This window comes from Lacerta agilis, chromosome 14, assembly GCF_009819535.1.
Source record: "Lacerta agilis isolate rLacAgi1 chromosome 14, rLacAgi1.pri, whole genome shotgun sequence".
Taxonomy (NCBI): domain Eukaryota; kingdom Metazoa; phylum Chordata; class Lepidosauria; order Squamata; family Lacertidae; genus Lacerta; species Lacerta agilis.
In genome coordinates this window covers 5,694,306-5,710,367 of record NC_046325.1, presented here as the reverse complement: position 1 = coordinate 5,710,367, position 16,062 = coordinate 5,694,306, and the positions used below count along the sequence as shown (strand labels likewise).

General features: G+C 49.6%; 1 protein-coding gene and 1 long non-coding RNA gene across 2 annotated transcripts in view; both read left to right on the top strand.

Moving 5' to 3' along the window:
- The window catches only part of CARMIL3 (capping protein regulator and myosin 1 linker 3), a 61,969-nt gene extending 58,129 nt beyond the window's left edge, over positions 1 to 3,840 (top strand). The window contains exons 36-38 of the mRNA XM_033170296.1: positions 566 to 655; positions 1,346 to 1,479; positions 3,739 to 3,840. Of these exons, the coding sequence (XP_033026187.1) occupies positions 566 to 655; positions 1,346 to 1,479; positions 3,739 to 3,840 (326 nt within the window). The remainder of the gene's footprint in view (positions 1 to 565; positions 656 to 1,345; positions 1,480 to 3,738) is intronic.
- An 800-nt stretch (positions 3,841 to 4,640) lies between these two features.
- LOC117058826 lies at positions 4,641 to 8,493 on the top strand. Its single transcript, XR_004427881.1, has 4 exons — positions 4,641 to 4,781; positions 6,223 to 6,333; positions 7,735 to 7,851; positions 7,992 to 8,493. It is a non-coding gene; the product is annotated as an uncharacterized LOC117058826 (long non-coding RNA).
- The last annotated feature ends 7,569 nt before the right edge of the window (positions 8,494 to 16,062 follow it).

The following is a 16,062-nucleotide window of genomic DNA, read 5'->3' as shown; positions in this document are numbered from 1 at the left end:
TTATTATTATTATTATTTTGCACTGGGTGGTGGTGGTGGAATTCTGTGAACAATTTGAAGAACTGGGGAGGGGATGTAGAGGTGAAACTCGAAAAATTAGAATATCGTGGAAAAGTCCATTTATGTAAGCAATTGTTTTCATTAGCTACTGGAGTTTAATATATGAGATAGACTCATGACATGCAGAGCGAGATATGTCAAGCCTTTGCTTGTTATAATTATGATGATTATGGCGTACAGCTGATGAAAACCCCAAAGTTGAAATTGTTAATTTGGGGTTCTCACCAGCTGTACGCCATAATCATCACAATTATAACAAATAAAGGCTTGACATATCTCGCTCTGCATGTCACGAGTCTATCTCATATGTTAGTTTCACCTTTTAAGTTGAATTACTGAAAGAAATGAACCTCTCCACGATATTCTAATTTTTCGAGTTTCACCTGTATTTGGAGCTTAGGGTACCTACAACTGCAATTTTGGACCCACGTTTTAAGTGCATGTGCAGGACTGCAGCTCTGCCTGAGATAGAAAGATGGACTTTTCTGTTTTTCGAACCCCACAGGGCAAGCCGGGAGGAGGCCTCACCCCCCGCTTCAGAGTACCAAGCCAAGCTTCGCCACCATTCGCCGGGCAGAAGCCAGCTGGGACATAGGTGGGCATGTGAGGTTTTTTGAGTTTCCTGGGTAAGATCACTGCCGACTGCTCAGATTTGATGCTCTTCGGTGTGATGATTGGTTCTTGTTTTAGGGAGCTGCCCTCACCCTGACCCTTAAAACAAGCCTCTCCCTCGTCCAGAGCCACCGTGGCCCGGGTCTCCTGTGCTGTGTTTATATCTATATTTACAGCATTACCGGTACTTCCCCGTTCTTTAGCTAAAAAGACGCTCGGAGCGGCTCTTAAGGCAGCCTCTTCCCTCAGGCACACAGTCTCTTAAAGAGACACAGCATGCGAGGAAAGGTGGGTGGGGAGGGAGGAGGAAAAAGCAAGCTAAAGCACAAGTCCTTAAGTTTCAGCCAGTGTTAGTTAGGCAATGTGAGCAGCTATCTTGCCCCTTGATGAAAAGCAGCCCCTCCATTTCCCAGATCAGGCCCAGGAGCAGAACTGGCAGCACTGAATCAGAATTCTTAGAATCATAAGTTGTAGAGTTGGAAGGGACCTCCGAGGGTCATCTAGCCCAGCCCTCTGTAATGCAGGAATCAATGAGGCAGGGTGGCTCCTGCCACCAAGTTTCCCCCCCCCCCAGACATCCCTTTACGCTTGTGGTAGGTAGAAGGAAATATTATTTTTTTTAAAAAAGGATTTGCCACATGCATCTCATTTCCCTACTCCTGGTCACCAACAGCTGAAGAAAGCTCGCCGAGGGAGAGCAGGGGACAGGAACCCCTCAGAGACACCCCCACAGAAGAAACGGACGAAAGGGCCATTGCCGTGGCAACACCGACCTCCGAAAAGGACCGACCAACGGCACCAGCCAAGGCAAGCAGCCCAGCAACCCCTGGGAGGGTGAAAACTGCAGGCGAACTGGGCAGGAGGGGAGAGAGGAGCCGGGGTCGCCTTGGGACAAGGCCTGTAGTACTGATTTTCTCCCCCCCCCCAAAAAAAAAATATTCAGCTGGGTGTTTTGCCCTCATAGAACTCGGGAGGAGGAGGACGGGCCAAGCGAGAACAAGTTGGCTCTGCCGCTAGTTTGGTGCCATCTACTGTTGGCTTGAGGGACGCGGGTGGCGCTGTGGGTTAAACCACAGACCCTAGGCCCTAGGGCTTGCTGATCAGAAGGTTGGCGGTTCGAATCCCCGTGACGGGGTGGGCTCCCGTTGCTCGGTCCCAGCTCCTGCCCACCTAGCAGTTCGAAAGCACGTCACAAGTGCAAGTAGATAAATAGGGACCGCTCCGGCAGGAAGGTAAACGGCGTTTCCGTGCGCTGCTCTGGTTCGCCAGAAGCGGCTTAGTCATGCTGGCCATGTGACCCGGAAGCTGTATGCCGGCTCCCTCGGCCAGTAACGCAAGATGAGCACCGCAACCCCAGAGTCGGACACGACTGGACCTAATGGTCAGGGGTCCCTTTACCTTTAGCTGGGGGTGGAAGGTAGGGTAGCCAACAGTAAAGGTTACTGTTGGCTACCCTGCCTTCCACCCCCAGCTAAAGGTAAAGGGACCCCTGACAGTTAGACTCTGGGGTTGCGGCGCTCATCTCGCTTTACTGGCCGAGGTAGCCAACGTTTGTCCGCAGACAGTTTTTCTGGGTCACGTAGCCAGCATGACTAAGCCGCTTCTGGCAAACCAGAGCAGCACACGGAAACCTTCCCGCCGGAACGGTACCTATTTATCTACTTGCACTTTGATGTGCTTTTGAACTGCTAGGTTGGCAGGAGCTGGGACCGAGCAATGGGAGCTCACCCCGTCGCGGGGATTCGAACCGCCGACCTTCTGATCAACAAGCCCTAGGCTCTGTGGTTTAACCCACAGCACCACCTGCGTCCCACCTTCCCCCCTACCAGTCTCAAATTGCTAGCAGGCAGTTTTGTTGCTCTCATCTCAAGCCACATTGCGGTCTACATTTAAGCACACCTCCCTGCAAGGGGGGTCACAGCCGAAACTGGACCCTGTTGCCTGGTGCGGACGGCATTTCAGCACCATCGCTATTTTCTTTCATCCACTTTACCTCCCTGACTCTTTAGAGCCTATCGACTTCCTTCCCTCCCACCTCATGGCTTTCAAAATTAACCTTTATGTCATTGCCTTCTTGCACGTTTCCCAGTTCTGATTACACTCATTGCGTAATAACTCAAAATTTAAATAAATACAGAAAGGTAGAAAACGTCTCCTTACAAGTCTTCAGATAACCCTGCTAGTGATGTTAATTGCTTACAATAATCTTTTAGATACCGTATAGATTTACCCCAGTCCTTTTGGAATACTTGATCATGCTGGTTTCGAATTTTTCCTGTCAGCTTCGCCACTCCTGCAAAGTCCATCATTTTCATTTTCTACTCCTCTTTTGTTGGTACTTCTTGTTTCCATTTTGGGGCTAAAAGAATTCTTGCCGCAGTTGTTGTGTACATAAACAGTCTTTTATCTTCCTTTGGTATCTCTTCACCCACTATACCCAATAAAAAGGCTTCCGGTTAAGTATTTTTAAATATTTTCTTTAACTCGTTATATACCATTTCCCCGAAAGCCTTTATCTCTTTGCAAGTCCACCACATGCGGTAGGAGATACCTTCCCTTTCTTTACATTTCCAACACTCCTCGGTTCTTGTCTTGTACATTTTAGCAAGTTTCGCTGGTGTTAAATACCTTCTATACACCATTTTCATAACATTTTCTTTAAGCGCCCTGAATGCAGTAAAATCAATACCTTCCTTCCACAAGCACCATTGCTATTTTCGGGACGGATTCAGTCACTTATCGGCTGAGTCAGGTTGCATCATGAGGGTTGACTGGGAGCTGTTGCACAACGAACTCAAGAAATCGGGCTTCTTCTTCTTTTTGCTGTGAGGAAAGTAACAGGGGAAACGCAGGGGGAAAGTGTGGCATGCCAAAGCGAGGCCTTCTCACCTCCCCATGAAGAAATTACGACAAATGCACTTTAAACAGCCCATCTACTGTAACTTCCCAGCAGATCAGTCAAGATCGACACTCAGCAAACTTGGTCCCCTAGAAGCACCGGAAAATGTTCTTAGAGGGACATATGCCGGCAAACTCAACCAATTGAAGCTGGTTCCGGCCTGCCAGATGTTGGACTACAACTCCCATCATCCCCTGACCATCGGCCATGTGGGCTGCTGGGGGTCCAAAAACAGCTTCAGGGGCACAGATTTCACCAGCCCCGCCTAGGAGGCTGCCAGGAACGTCTCACAAATTTAAACAGGCCTTTGCTGACTAACATCCGGTGCCCTTTTAAATGTGTTGTGGAAGGCAGGATTCTTGGGTTGTCTTTGTTTTTCTTACGTATTCTGTATTTTTTTTTAAATATTGTAATTTTTATGTTGTGAACCACCCTGAGATCTACAGGTAGAGGGCAGACTAATAATAATAATAATAATAATAATAATAATAATAATAATAATAATAATAATCAGTGCTTCCGGGGGGTACGCAGGGGTACGCATACCCCTAAACATTTTGCGAACCTTTGTCCATTTACTGTATTTATTTTTCCCAATTTGAACTACAAAATGGTAATTCTCTTGAGTCACAATGAGAGTGCCCCTAAACAATTGTTTAGAAAAAAGCACTAATAATAATAATAATAATAATAATAATAATAATAATAATAATAATAATAATCAGTGCTTCTGGGGGGGGGGGGTACGCAGGGGTACGCATACCCCTAAACATTTTGTGAACCTTTGTCCATTTACTGTATTTATTTTTTCCCAATTTGAACTACAAAATGGTGATTCTCTTGAGTCACAATGAGAGTGCCCCTAAACAATTGTTTAGAAAAAAGCACTAATAATAATAATAATAATAATAATAATAATAATAATAATAGTTCCTTACGTTGATCCTGCTTAGATTGGCAGAAGCCCCTACAGGCTTTTGCGTTCCACAGAACCCTTCTGCGAAATACATTTCTGACAATAAGAGCTGTTTGACTCTACGATTCTCCTTTTTCTTTTTTTGGCAGCAATTCAGGGATCCCCCGCCCGCCCCTCGGCCTCCCAAGCCCGTCGCCCTCCCCCGGGGCCGGAAGCCCCCCAGCCAGCCCGAGAGGAGCCGCAGCAACGAGGAAGCAAGTGGCCCAGGAGGAGGGGGAGCCCCGGAGGAAACACGTACGTCCCCCCCAATAGCCCAGCCCCGACGCAGAGCCGAGGAGCAGGAGAACGAAGGTGATGTGAAACTGAGTCAGCAGGAGCCCTGGGCCTTATTCTGGCGGAAGGAACTCCTCCTGGAGGCCACGGATTCTGCTTGGTCCGTGGCCGTTTTCCTCCCAGCCATAAAGTGGGCTCTTGGGAACGGGACAGAGCGACATCTCTCCAGGGTTTTTCAGGCAGGGCGTCTCTCCCAGCCTTACCTGGACCTGGGACCTTCTGCCTGAAAAGCAGCCGCTGAGCTGCAGCCCTTTAACCGAAAGCTTTTGGAGCGGCAGCGTGGCGCAGTGGCTAGAGCAGTGGTTCTCAAAGGGTGTGGCGCAGGAGAGGACGGCGAGCGTGGCAGAAAGATTCAAGGGCAACCACGTGAAACATTTTAGCATGCTATTATAGTATCAAAATAGAATAGAATAGAATAGAATAGAATAATAATTTATTGGCCAAGTACATTTTTCAATATACTTGGAATTTGCTTTGGCTACATTACAATGTAAAATACATTATACAAAGAATAGTAATTTACAGAGCAAGAGCCGAGGCTGCCCTTCTCGGCGCCTCTTAAGCTGTGTTGATGAGTGGAGTGGTCTTCCCAGACACTCACAGCAGCAGCAACATAAATAAAATAAAATAAAAAATAAAATAAAAATACTTTATTTTTATTGTTTGCAGTATACGGATAGATACCTTTTCCAAATGAGAGCAGGAGAGCACCGAGTGGTAACGGAGGACAATGCCAGCTGCGGTCTTTTTTTGCTTTCCAATGTATTGCTTATCAGATACAAAGCTCAATGTGGCGCAAGCAGAGTTTTATTCTGAAAGGCACGGCCCAGGGAAAAACGTTTTGAGAACGGCCGGGTTAGAGTGTAGGGTTAGGACCTTGGAGAGAGCAGGGTTCAAATGCCCTTCTGCTTGCTCAAGTCAGTGGAGCGTGAGACTCTTAACCTCAGGGACGTGGGTTCGAGCCCCACGTTGGGTCAAAAGATTCCTGCATTGCAGGGGGTTGGACTACATGACCCTCAGGGTCTCTTCCAACTCTGCCATTCTATGGTTCTCTCAGCCTTGAAGCTCGCTGGGCGACTTTGGGACGGTCCCTGCCTCTCTCGGCCTGAAACCCCTCGCAGGTTGTTACTGGGATTAGTAAGGGGAGACGGAGAACCTTGCCCCCCCCCCACATTGATCTCTTTGGCAGAAAAGGCAGGCTGCAAATACCAATCAATTAATGGTAACGTTTGCCATGAGTACACCTCCAAATTCTCCTCCAAGGGTCTTTCCCGGAGAGGAGGCGGCCTTTAAATGCCGTGAGGTGGCCCAATTCCCACCTTGCGGTTCTGGAAAGAGCGGCAGAGGTGGGGGGCAGGAGATGCGGGGATTGCTGACCCTCCCGTTTTTTCCCCCCTTCCAGGGGACCCTGAGGTGGGAAGGAAGGCGGCCCCCCTCAAACCAAAGAGGACGCGCCGGGCGCAGTCGTGTGACAAGCTGGAGTCAGATCGGGGCCGAAACCCAGGCACTGGAGGTGAAGCCCTTCTTTCTACACGCACAGTTCCTGCTCCCTGGCAGGGGACGGGGGGGAGGGAGCTAAAGGGAGGGGCTGCACATTCCCCCGCTGCCTGCCTGTGGCTTCCGCCGGGCTGCAAACGCACCAGGCACTTAAAGGACATTTAGAGCATGACTCTTTCCCCCCCCGCCCCCCAAGCATCCGGCAGAGGCCATCGGAGATTGAGGCCCTTCCACTGAGAGAAGGAAAGCAAGAACACTCGCGCCGGCTTGCTTTCCTCCAAAGCGGCCCTTGCCAGATACGCTGCTTTTGAAGCTGGAGGCTCCATTTCTGTGCCAGGGTAGCTGCGGAGAGGCCTTTTCGTTTCCCTCTGTACTCTGCCCACAACATACCCATTTGAGGACCGGGATAAGGGATCAGATGCAGGCCAAAGCGGGGTCCAAACTAGCCCAGCACCCACTTCTCATGGGGGCCAAATTGGCACCCCCAACGGGAAGGCAACCAACAGGGCCCGAGCGCGACAGCAGTGCTGCTGCCCCACACCCTTGGGGTTCCCAGGCCCCCTCCAGTCTTCAGAGACCCCCTGCTTCCAATGGGAGAAGCTGCTCCTGTGAGCAGCGGGGGGGGGGGGGAGTGTGGCAGGAGTCAAATCGGCAGGGGTGGGTGAGTGCAGTGGGAGGGCACCCGGTATGTCCATGGGCGAGTCATTGGGGAGCAGGGCAGCGTGGTGCAGTGGTTAGAGTGCTGGACTAAGGCCTGGGAGAGACCAGGGTTCAAATCCCTACTCTCAACCTAACCTCGCAGGGTTGTTGTGGCAATAAAATGAGAAGGAGGAGAACAATACAGGCTGCTGCCTTGAGCTCCTTGGAGGAACGGTGGGATATTAATAATATTAATAATAATAATAATAATAATAATAATAATAATAATAATAATTTTATTATTTGTACCCCGCCCATCTGGTTGGGCTTCCCCAGCCGCTCTGGGCGGCTTCCAGCAAAATATCAAAACACCGTAAAACATCAAATATTAAAAACTTCCCTATACAGCATTATTATTATTAGTAGTAGTATTATTACTATTCCTCCCTAGCTTGCATGAATCCTGCCTTGAGAACACTTTAAATTATTTTTAAAGTGTTGTGATATCCCTCATGCCAGTGGCGGACTTTGGGCTCTCCCATATCAGTGGCGCCCTGTGGAACGGTAAAACACCCCCCCCCGCGCGCGCGCCTCTCGCACTCCATTCCGCAGAATGGCTGTGGCGCCCCCACAGCACACCCGAACCGGCCGCGCTACCCGAAAACCACCTCTGCTCACGCGCAGAACGCTTGGTCCCCGTGGCTAACTTCCTCTCGTCTCTCCCTTTCTCCCAACCCCACCCCGCCCTCCTCCACCACCTTCCTTCCCCCCCCACCAGGTGCCAGCGACACACCCCTGCCTGACCCCCCTCCCGCCCCCCCTGAATGCGGCCTGCACAGCTGGAAATCCCGCCCCACTGCTTCCCACCCTCTCCTTACTCCGGACCGGACCGCGGGTAAGATTCCAGAGCCCTCCTTTGCCCCATAGCGTGGGAGCGACGGAAACGATTCACGCTCGGTTTTTTTTTTCCTCCGCCCCACTCCTCTCCCTTCTCCGCCCTCCCCCTTGCAACTTTACAGCTCCGTCTTTCTTCAGGAACTCCCGAATCTGGGACAGAATGATGGACAGGAGATCCCTCGACGTTCCCGCCGCCACCGGAAGCTGCGATGCCCTTTCATCTCCTGGTGGAACGAGCGAAGAAACGTGAGAGAGGGGAGCAGAGGCATGGGGAGTCCCCGCTGCCCTCAGCTCTCCCCCCTCCCTCAGAAGAGGGGCTGACCTCCTGCCCTAGAGAAACTGTCCGTCGGGACCCGCCGGGTCTCCAGTGCTGCTGACCCCCGACCCCACCCACTCTTCCTCCTTCCCCCCCCTCCTCCGTTTGTGCCTGTATCCTTCCCTCGCTTCTGGGTCGGAGCCACCCCCCCGACCCTCGTGCCCCAGAGGGACTAGGGACACCGCCCCCACCCCTTTTGAAATTCGGGGGGGGGGGGTGAGAGAGAAAAAAGCCACAATGAACCACCCCTCCACCTCCTGCTCCCTTTCGCCCATAATATTTGGGGTGTTGTCGAGACTCGGGTCAAATATGCACCATTCTCCCCTGCCCCCCTTCCGCCCGCATTTGTTGCCCCTCTTCAAAAGTCCTCTCCATAATCTGCCGGCCCCTAGCATTTCACGCCTCCCCCTCCCCTCCTCCCTACATTCTTACCGTTCTATTTTAAGCTTGTACAAAAGGGAAAGAGAAAAGAGAATCATAATAAATTATATATGGAAATAAATAAAAGCGAGAAGCTGTCGGGTTCGGGGCTGCTGGTGTTGCCGGGGCATCCTACCTACTTTTGGGAACGCACCGGGAAGGGAAAAGACCCTTCCTAGAATTGTAGCGTTGGAAAGGGACCACGAGGAATCGTTCACCGAACGTGGGGCCACGAGTCCGAGTTCAATATCCCTGCCCCCTTGTCACCTACAGAGGCATTCACATGTCCAGTGGGCAGATCGATAATTTCAGCTTTACCTCCTTTTGAGCAGGGGTGGGTCACTATGCCAATATCAGTTTCTCACGGAATTGTCGCGTTGGAAAGGGTCCAGGGGTCATCTAGTCCAACCCCCTAGAATGCAGGAATCACAGATGAATCATTCCTGGCCGGTGACTATCCAGCCTCTCTCTAAAAACCTCCATTGAAGGAGAGTCCACCGCCTTCCCAGGTTCTCTCCGTTTCGCATTTTTCAGCTCCCCACATTTTTGCATCCATTTGCAACTTACACACTTTTTTAAAAATTCTCACGCCCTCAGCCTTTTTGTGCAAATTTCTCCTACTGTTTTTATATGCAACTTGGCATTTTTGCAAGGCGATTCTCCGATATGTTGCCTTTTTATCCGTTGTTTCCACGAAGCTGCGCATCGACAGGCACACTTTTTGCCCTTGTGCACACACGTTTTCGTACGCCTCACTTGGCCGGAGAACTGCAAAATTGCAAAAATCGAACAGGTGCAAATTTCAAAGGTTCCTGTGTGTCGTTTTGCACGTTGCTCTGGTTTCCTTGAGATGCAAACTGAATCAAAGGCCTCTACTTTTGAGCAAGGTCTGTCGCCGACCGCTGATTAAATGACTATTGAGCTAATTTGGGGGTGGGGAGCCTGCCCTGAAAAATCCTGGCCACCCCAGTTTCCTTTTTCCAACATAAGAGCCCTGCTAGTCCAGCATCCTTTTCTCGCAGCGGCCAACCAGATGCCTGCGGGAAACCTGCAAGCAGGATTCGAACACAAGAACGCTCTCTCCTCCTCTGGTTTCCAGCCACTGGCATTCAGAACCGTCGCTGCCTCCGAGTGCGAGTCCTTGTGTTTACGAGAGGAGAAACGCTTTCTTTCGTCTGTGAATAATTTTATAAAGTTCCATCATGTCTCCGCTTACTCGCCGTTTCTCCAAACTAAAATGTGGAGGAAAACGCCGGCCGAAAGCAATCGGATACTAGTGAGGGCCCCCTTAGTGGCAGCGAAGGCAGAAAAGAAGGCATATTTTGCTGCCTCCGTTGATTCTTCCTTGTGCCGTCCAGCAGAGCTTTTCTGGGTAGCGTGGGGCCTCTTACAGTCTGGCCCAAAGGAGGACGAGAAAATTGCCTTCACCCACCGGGATCTTGACTCTGCTATTATGGCAGCTGAATCTCAAGGGGTTCCCAGAGCACTGTCCACTCCTCGTGTGTTGGATGAGTCTCACTTGGAGAAGGCGCAACACAAGAACGAGCCTTCTCTGCAGCGGCTCCCTGTTTGTGAGATGGAGAGGTTTGGCTGGCACTTTCATTATACACTTTTCAGCACCAGGCGAAAACGTTCCTCTTCAGCCCGGCCTTTTTCTGATTTATCATCCTATATCCCTTTAAGGGATGCGGGTGGCGCTGTGGTCTAAACCACAGAGCCTAGGGCTTGCCTGTCGGAAGGTCGGCAGTTCAAATCCCCACAATGGGTTGAGCTCCCGTTGCTCGGTCCCAGCTCCTGCCCACCTAGCAGTTCGAAACATGTCAAAGTGAAAGTAGGTACGGTAAATAGGTACCGCTCTGGCGGGAAGGTAAACGGCGTTTCCGTGCGCTGCTCTGGTTCGCCAGAAGCGGCTTAGTCATGCTGGCCACATGACCCGGAAGCTGTCTGCGGACAAACGCCAGCCTCCTTGGCCTGTAGAGCGAGATGAGCGCACAACCCCAGAGTCATCCGCGACTGGACCTAACGGTCAGGGGTACTTTTACCTTTTTTTATCCTTTTAAATGTGCTGCGAGAGAGGGGTTATTGGTTTGTTTTTGTCCTGGTTTTCATTGTGTGTGTTTTTGGGGAGTTATTTTTAATGTCGTGAACGGCGCTGAGATTTATGTTTGGAGGGCAGTATACAAATTCGAGAAGAGGAATAAGTCCCAAGTGCTGCAAACTTCATCCTTTTGATAATTTTTGGTGGCCCATTTCTGAACCTTTTCCAATTCTACAACTCTTGGAACCTCCAGCTTGTTAGCCGGGAAACCCACAAAAGCCACAGATGTGAAGGCAATAGCCCTGTGGGGCTATTTTACCAGGGATGATTCGGTGGCCTCTGGAGAATGCCAACTCTCTCTCTCTCTCCCCTGAAAGCCTTTGGTTCAGCCAGATTGGGACGGGTATTGCAATTCCATTGACCCACCGGGGGGGGGGGCAGGGACATGCCATCAACATAAGGGCCACTGAACATTGTGCTCTGTGGGGAAAGAGCTCAGAGGTGCCCTTTCTATTGGTGCAAACAGCAGATCTGTGGTTTCCAAACTTTTCCAGGTCGCCGCCCCCTTGGTTCCACAAACACGTCCCCGGCACCCCCTACCCTATAAAAAGAATTATCCAGAACGGCACTTTGCACGCCCCAATATGATAACACAGTAGAATTCCAAACCGTGACAATTAATTGAACATTTATTCAAAACTATTTTGTTTAATTAATTAAACTGGCGATCTTGTGACAACTCGGAAATGTACATACCAACAAATGCTTTCATAGGAAAATCCTTGGGTTCGCTTGGATTGCCAAACGAAAAGACAGCAGCCAGGAATATATTTTAAAGGACAGTTGCAACAGGACTTCCACCCGCCACATGGAAGAAGCCCAGAACAAAGGATGGCTCCCACTTCTATCAGTTTTACAAAGATACCCACAACACCCCTAAAATGACATCATGCATACATCACAAATGGGGAGGGTCTGGTTACAGAAACCTGAGCATCAGGTTTGCCCCCATCCTTCCCTTGACCTCCACGTCACAAAAGAAATATTTACAAGTTCCTGGTTTCACTGGCCAAGTTAATGACACCTCTTGGTCCTGACCAAGGACCTAATCCATTCCTGGATGGTTTGCTATTGTCCACAGGATGACTACCTTTCTGGCACCCATTTGCCAGGATGCCAGGGGTTATCTCTTATGCAAGATATAGGTAGGTAGCTGTGTTGGTCTGCCTTAGTCGAAACAAAATAAAAATATTCCTTTCAGTAGCACCTTAGAGACCAACTAAGTTTGTTATTGGTATGAGCTTTCGTGTATCTGAAGAAGTGTGCATGCACATGAAAGCTCATACCAATAACAAACTTAGTTGCTTCTAAGGTGCAACTGGAAGGAATTTTTTTTTAATCTTATGCAAGAGGCTGCTGTGTACATGATCCCAGGTTTCAGGGATTATGGCTGTCTTTTTCCAGTTCCCCAAGTCCCCCCTTCAGTAGCCATCTTTTTCCCTGAGCAGAACAACTGTTGGAAATTGTGTGGTGTTGTGCGTTAATGTGGTGCTTTGAGGAGACATTGTGTGTGAACACTGTGTGCTGGAGGGGCAACCCCCCCCCAATCATTATAAAAATTCCTGTAACAATGTCACCAAAGGAAATAGCTTTGAAAGCTCTGTAGGTCCAAGGTTGCCATGTGTCCTCTTTTTCCAGGACAGGTCCTCTTTTTTCACGTTAAATTTCTTTCTGTGTGGGTTTTTTAAAATATTTGCCAAAATGTTTTTGGCTATACTTTCTGGATGAGACATAGACATAACTGGTGGTTGAAGACTTCCTCTCCTCTCTTCTCCTGCCCCCCTCTGCAATATATCACAGCTTCTATCGCCTACATAATGTAAGGTAAAGGTAAAGGGACCCCTGACCATTAGGTCCAGTCGTGTCCGACTCTGGGGTTGCGGCGCTCATCTCGCTTTATTGGCCGAGGGAGCCGGCGTACAGCTTCCGGGTCATGTGGCCAGCATGACAAAGCAGCTTCTGGCGAACCAAAGCAGAACACAGAAACACCGTTTACCTTCCCGCCGGAGCGGTACCTATTTATCTACTTGCACTTTGATGTGCTTTTGAACTGCTAGGTTGGCAGGAGCAGGGACTGAGCAACGGGAGCTCACCCCGTCGCGTGGATTCGAACCGCCGACCTTCTGATCGGCAAGCCCTAGGCTCAGTGGTTTAACCCACAGCGCCACCCACGTCCCCTACATATTGTAGGAGGATTAAAGAAGAGTCGTCACAGCGTCCTCTTTTGTGCTCTTCAAAACATGGCAGCCCTATTAGGTCCAACCTACACCCTGCCCCTCTCCTCCCATGCCACCCTTTTTAACAGAAGGGCATCATAAATCCCATTTTGGGTCAGGAAGGAAGGTCTGTTTGTGATGAACCTTGTAGTGCGAATTGCCCAGCCATGAGGTCTGCAGCCCGGCTCCCCTGTCAGGACTTATTGGGAGTGAGGAACTCTCCCTTCTCTGAATCTATCCATGACTCAGGACTCTCGCTTTCAACGATACCTAATTCAGCAGGGACCCAGAGACCAACCCCAAACTCCCCAAATTTGGCATTTGATTAAAAATCACAGTGCCCATTGCTGAGTGCATGGGTGGGTGCAGATAACAGGCCCCAAAGAAGAGCACCCTTCCCCAATCTGGTGCCCTTCAGATTACTGGGGTTGCAGCTCCTTCCAGCCCCAAACATCTGGAAGACCCTGAGGTTGGGAAGGCTGGTTGAGAGATAAATATGGCTGCAGTATCGCCAAATGGCCAGCAGGTGGCAGGAGCGGTATTGTTAAAAGGAAGGCATATTCCTGTATATTGTATAAGAATTTGTTTTGCGTTTCTTCCTTTCAGGTCCGGCCCCCCCCCCTCTCTTTGAGATCTCCTCTTTTCCTCTTTTTTCTTTCCTTCTCTCCTTCTGCTCCACTTACTCTTAAAAATGTTCTCTCGTGGGACCCTCAGGCCATCACAGAACAGAGCAAACTGCCTCAGGCGATCTCAGTACAGGCCCATACTGCGTTCTCTGGCCGGCAGCCACGCTCTCCGAATCTATCTGCAAACTGATTCTTCGAACAGGAGGTGTCCAAAGGGACAATTTCCATTCTCTATGTGTCTCTTTGTTCCAGCATTAGGCCCAGTTCTCCACATTATTGTAGTGATTTACAAATTCTCTTCTAAAAACTCCTCAGAAAAATTCTTCAGCCTTTTGGTGATTTCTTCTAGTAACCCCCTTTCCCCCCTGTATGCAGCTTTGACTAAGATACACATTGTGCAGGCAATTTCTCCTAACGGGATGCATATTTTTCTATGTCACTTTCTTCAGTACATTCATCATTTATGCTTGAACTCTTCCTGATATATTCATTTTTGTAAACCCTTGTTGGCTGGAGAACTTCACAGCAAATTTTGGATTTCAAAGGAAGGCTGTGTTTTGGTTCTCATATTGTTTTGGAGAGTGCGAATTGGATCAATTTGGCTTTAAAGGCAAACTTCCTGTGGAGGAGGCACACGAAGGAGGGCCTCAGAAGATGATCTCAGAGTCTGGGTCAGTTCATATGGAAAGAGGCGGTCCTTGAGGTATTGTGGTCCTGAGACGTTTAAGGCTTTATAGGTCAAAACCAGCACTTTGAATTGGGCCCAGAAGCTAATTGGCAGCCGGTGTAGTCTGACCAGGAACGGTGTAATATGCTCAAACCGCCTTGCCCCGATGAGCAGCCTGGCTGCAAAATTTTGCACCAAACCTCCTTCAGAGGCAGCACTTTGTATTACACATTGCAGTCAATGTGCTGCAATGTGTTAAACCACAGAGCCTAGAGCTTGCCGATCAGAAGGTCGGCGGTTCGAATCCCCGCAATGACGGGGTGAGCTCCCGTTGCTCGGTCCCTGCTCCTGCCAACCTAGCAGTTCGAAAGCACGTCAAAGTGCAAGTAGATAAATAGGTACCGCTCTGGCGGGAAGGTAAATGGCGTTTCCGTGCGCTGCTCTGGTTCGCCAGAAGTGGCTTTGTCATGCTGGCCACATGACCCGGAAGCTGTCTGCGGACAAACGCTGGCTCCTCGGCCTATAGAGCGAGATGAGCGCCGCAACCCCAGAGTCGGACACGACTGGACCTGATGGTCAGGGGTCCCTTTACCTTTACCTTTACCCCATTTTCCAGTGTTTTAATTCCACCCTCTGCTGCACAATGCCTTATTTTCCTTATCCCGACACATCAATACCGTATTTTCTAATTCCTTCCGTTGCTCATCTTTCAAATCCTGCTCGCAAGTCCATCACACTATAGCATTTCCTTAAATAGTCCGAAAAGGGCTTCCATTCTTTCACAAAGCAATCATTGTTTGATTCTCTTATTTTAGCTGTTCACTTGAGTCCATCACCTGACTACTCTGTTCTTTCTTGGGCGCCTCTTATTTTCCCATTTTTTCTGCACTCAGAATCCTAGCAGCTGTTGTTACATGCGCAAAGATGTTAGGCTGTCCTGATTGAAATGGGACACTCCGGCAACGATTCCTTCCCAATCTCCAACCTCAACTATCTGGGTCCCGTCCCCTCCGCCAGATAGGCAGATATTTTGCTGCTGGAGCAGAGTACCCCCCCCCCCGCCGGCACAAACTCAAGTTGCATAATATCTAAGGCAGGCCAAGTTATTTTGGCACCAGGAAGCCAATCATTCCCCCAAGTGCCTGTCTCACTCCCAGGTGGGGAAAAAATACAAATACAGCAATAATTAGCAATTTGCTGCCTTTTGCTTTCAGAGGCCCCAAACCATCTGCCTGGGGTGGCTGCCTCACTCATAGAGCCAGCCCTGGAAAAAAAAAATCAACAAATATCCAATTCCTGCCAAGGCTCAAGGGCAAAATCCGAGCCCCCAAAACTCTCCATTTGGGTCTTTGGACTCTCCCCACGCTGTAGCCTCTCTCCTCAGGCCATGCCCCCTCACCGATCCAGCTTCACACCGTCCACGACCATTTTTTTTACGAGGCCAAAATGTGATCTTGAACTCGGGCCAGGTCTTTTGTTTGCCAAAATGCTTCTTTACAAAGCTATTGTACTACCAACATTGCTGTCTGCTTGTGAAACATGGACCGTCTGTAAACACCATCTCCAACTCCTTGAAAGATTCCATCAACAGTGCCTCCGAAAAATTTTACACATCACTTGGGAAGACAGGCGAACTAATGGAAGAAGCAAAGATCACCAGTGTCAAAGCAACGATTCTTCAACATCAACTTCTTTGGACTGGTCATGTTGTGTGAATGACTGATGACATGGGCGTACCCAAGGGGGGGCAGGAGGGGGCACCTGCCCCCCCTAGAAGCAAATAATAATAATAATTAAATGGTTATCGGCAGCCTAAAAGGAAAAAAAAAAGCTCTCCTAAAAAGCTCAACTACCGGTCTTTCTCCC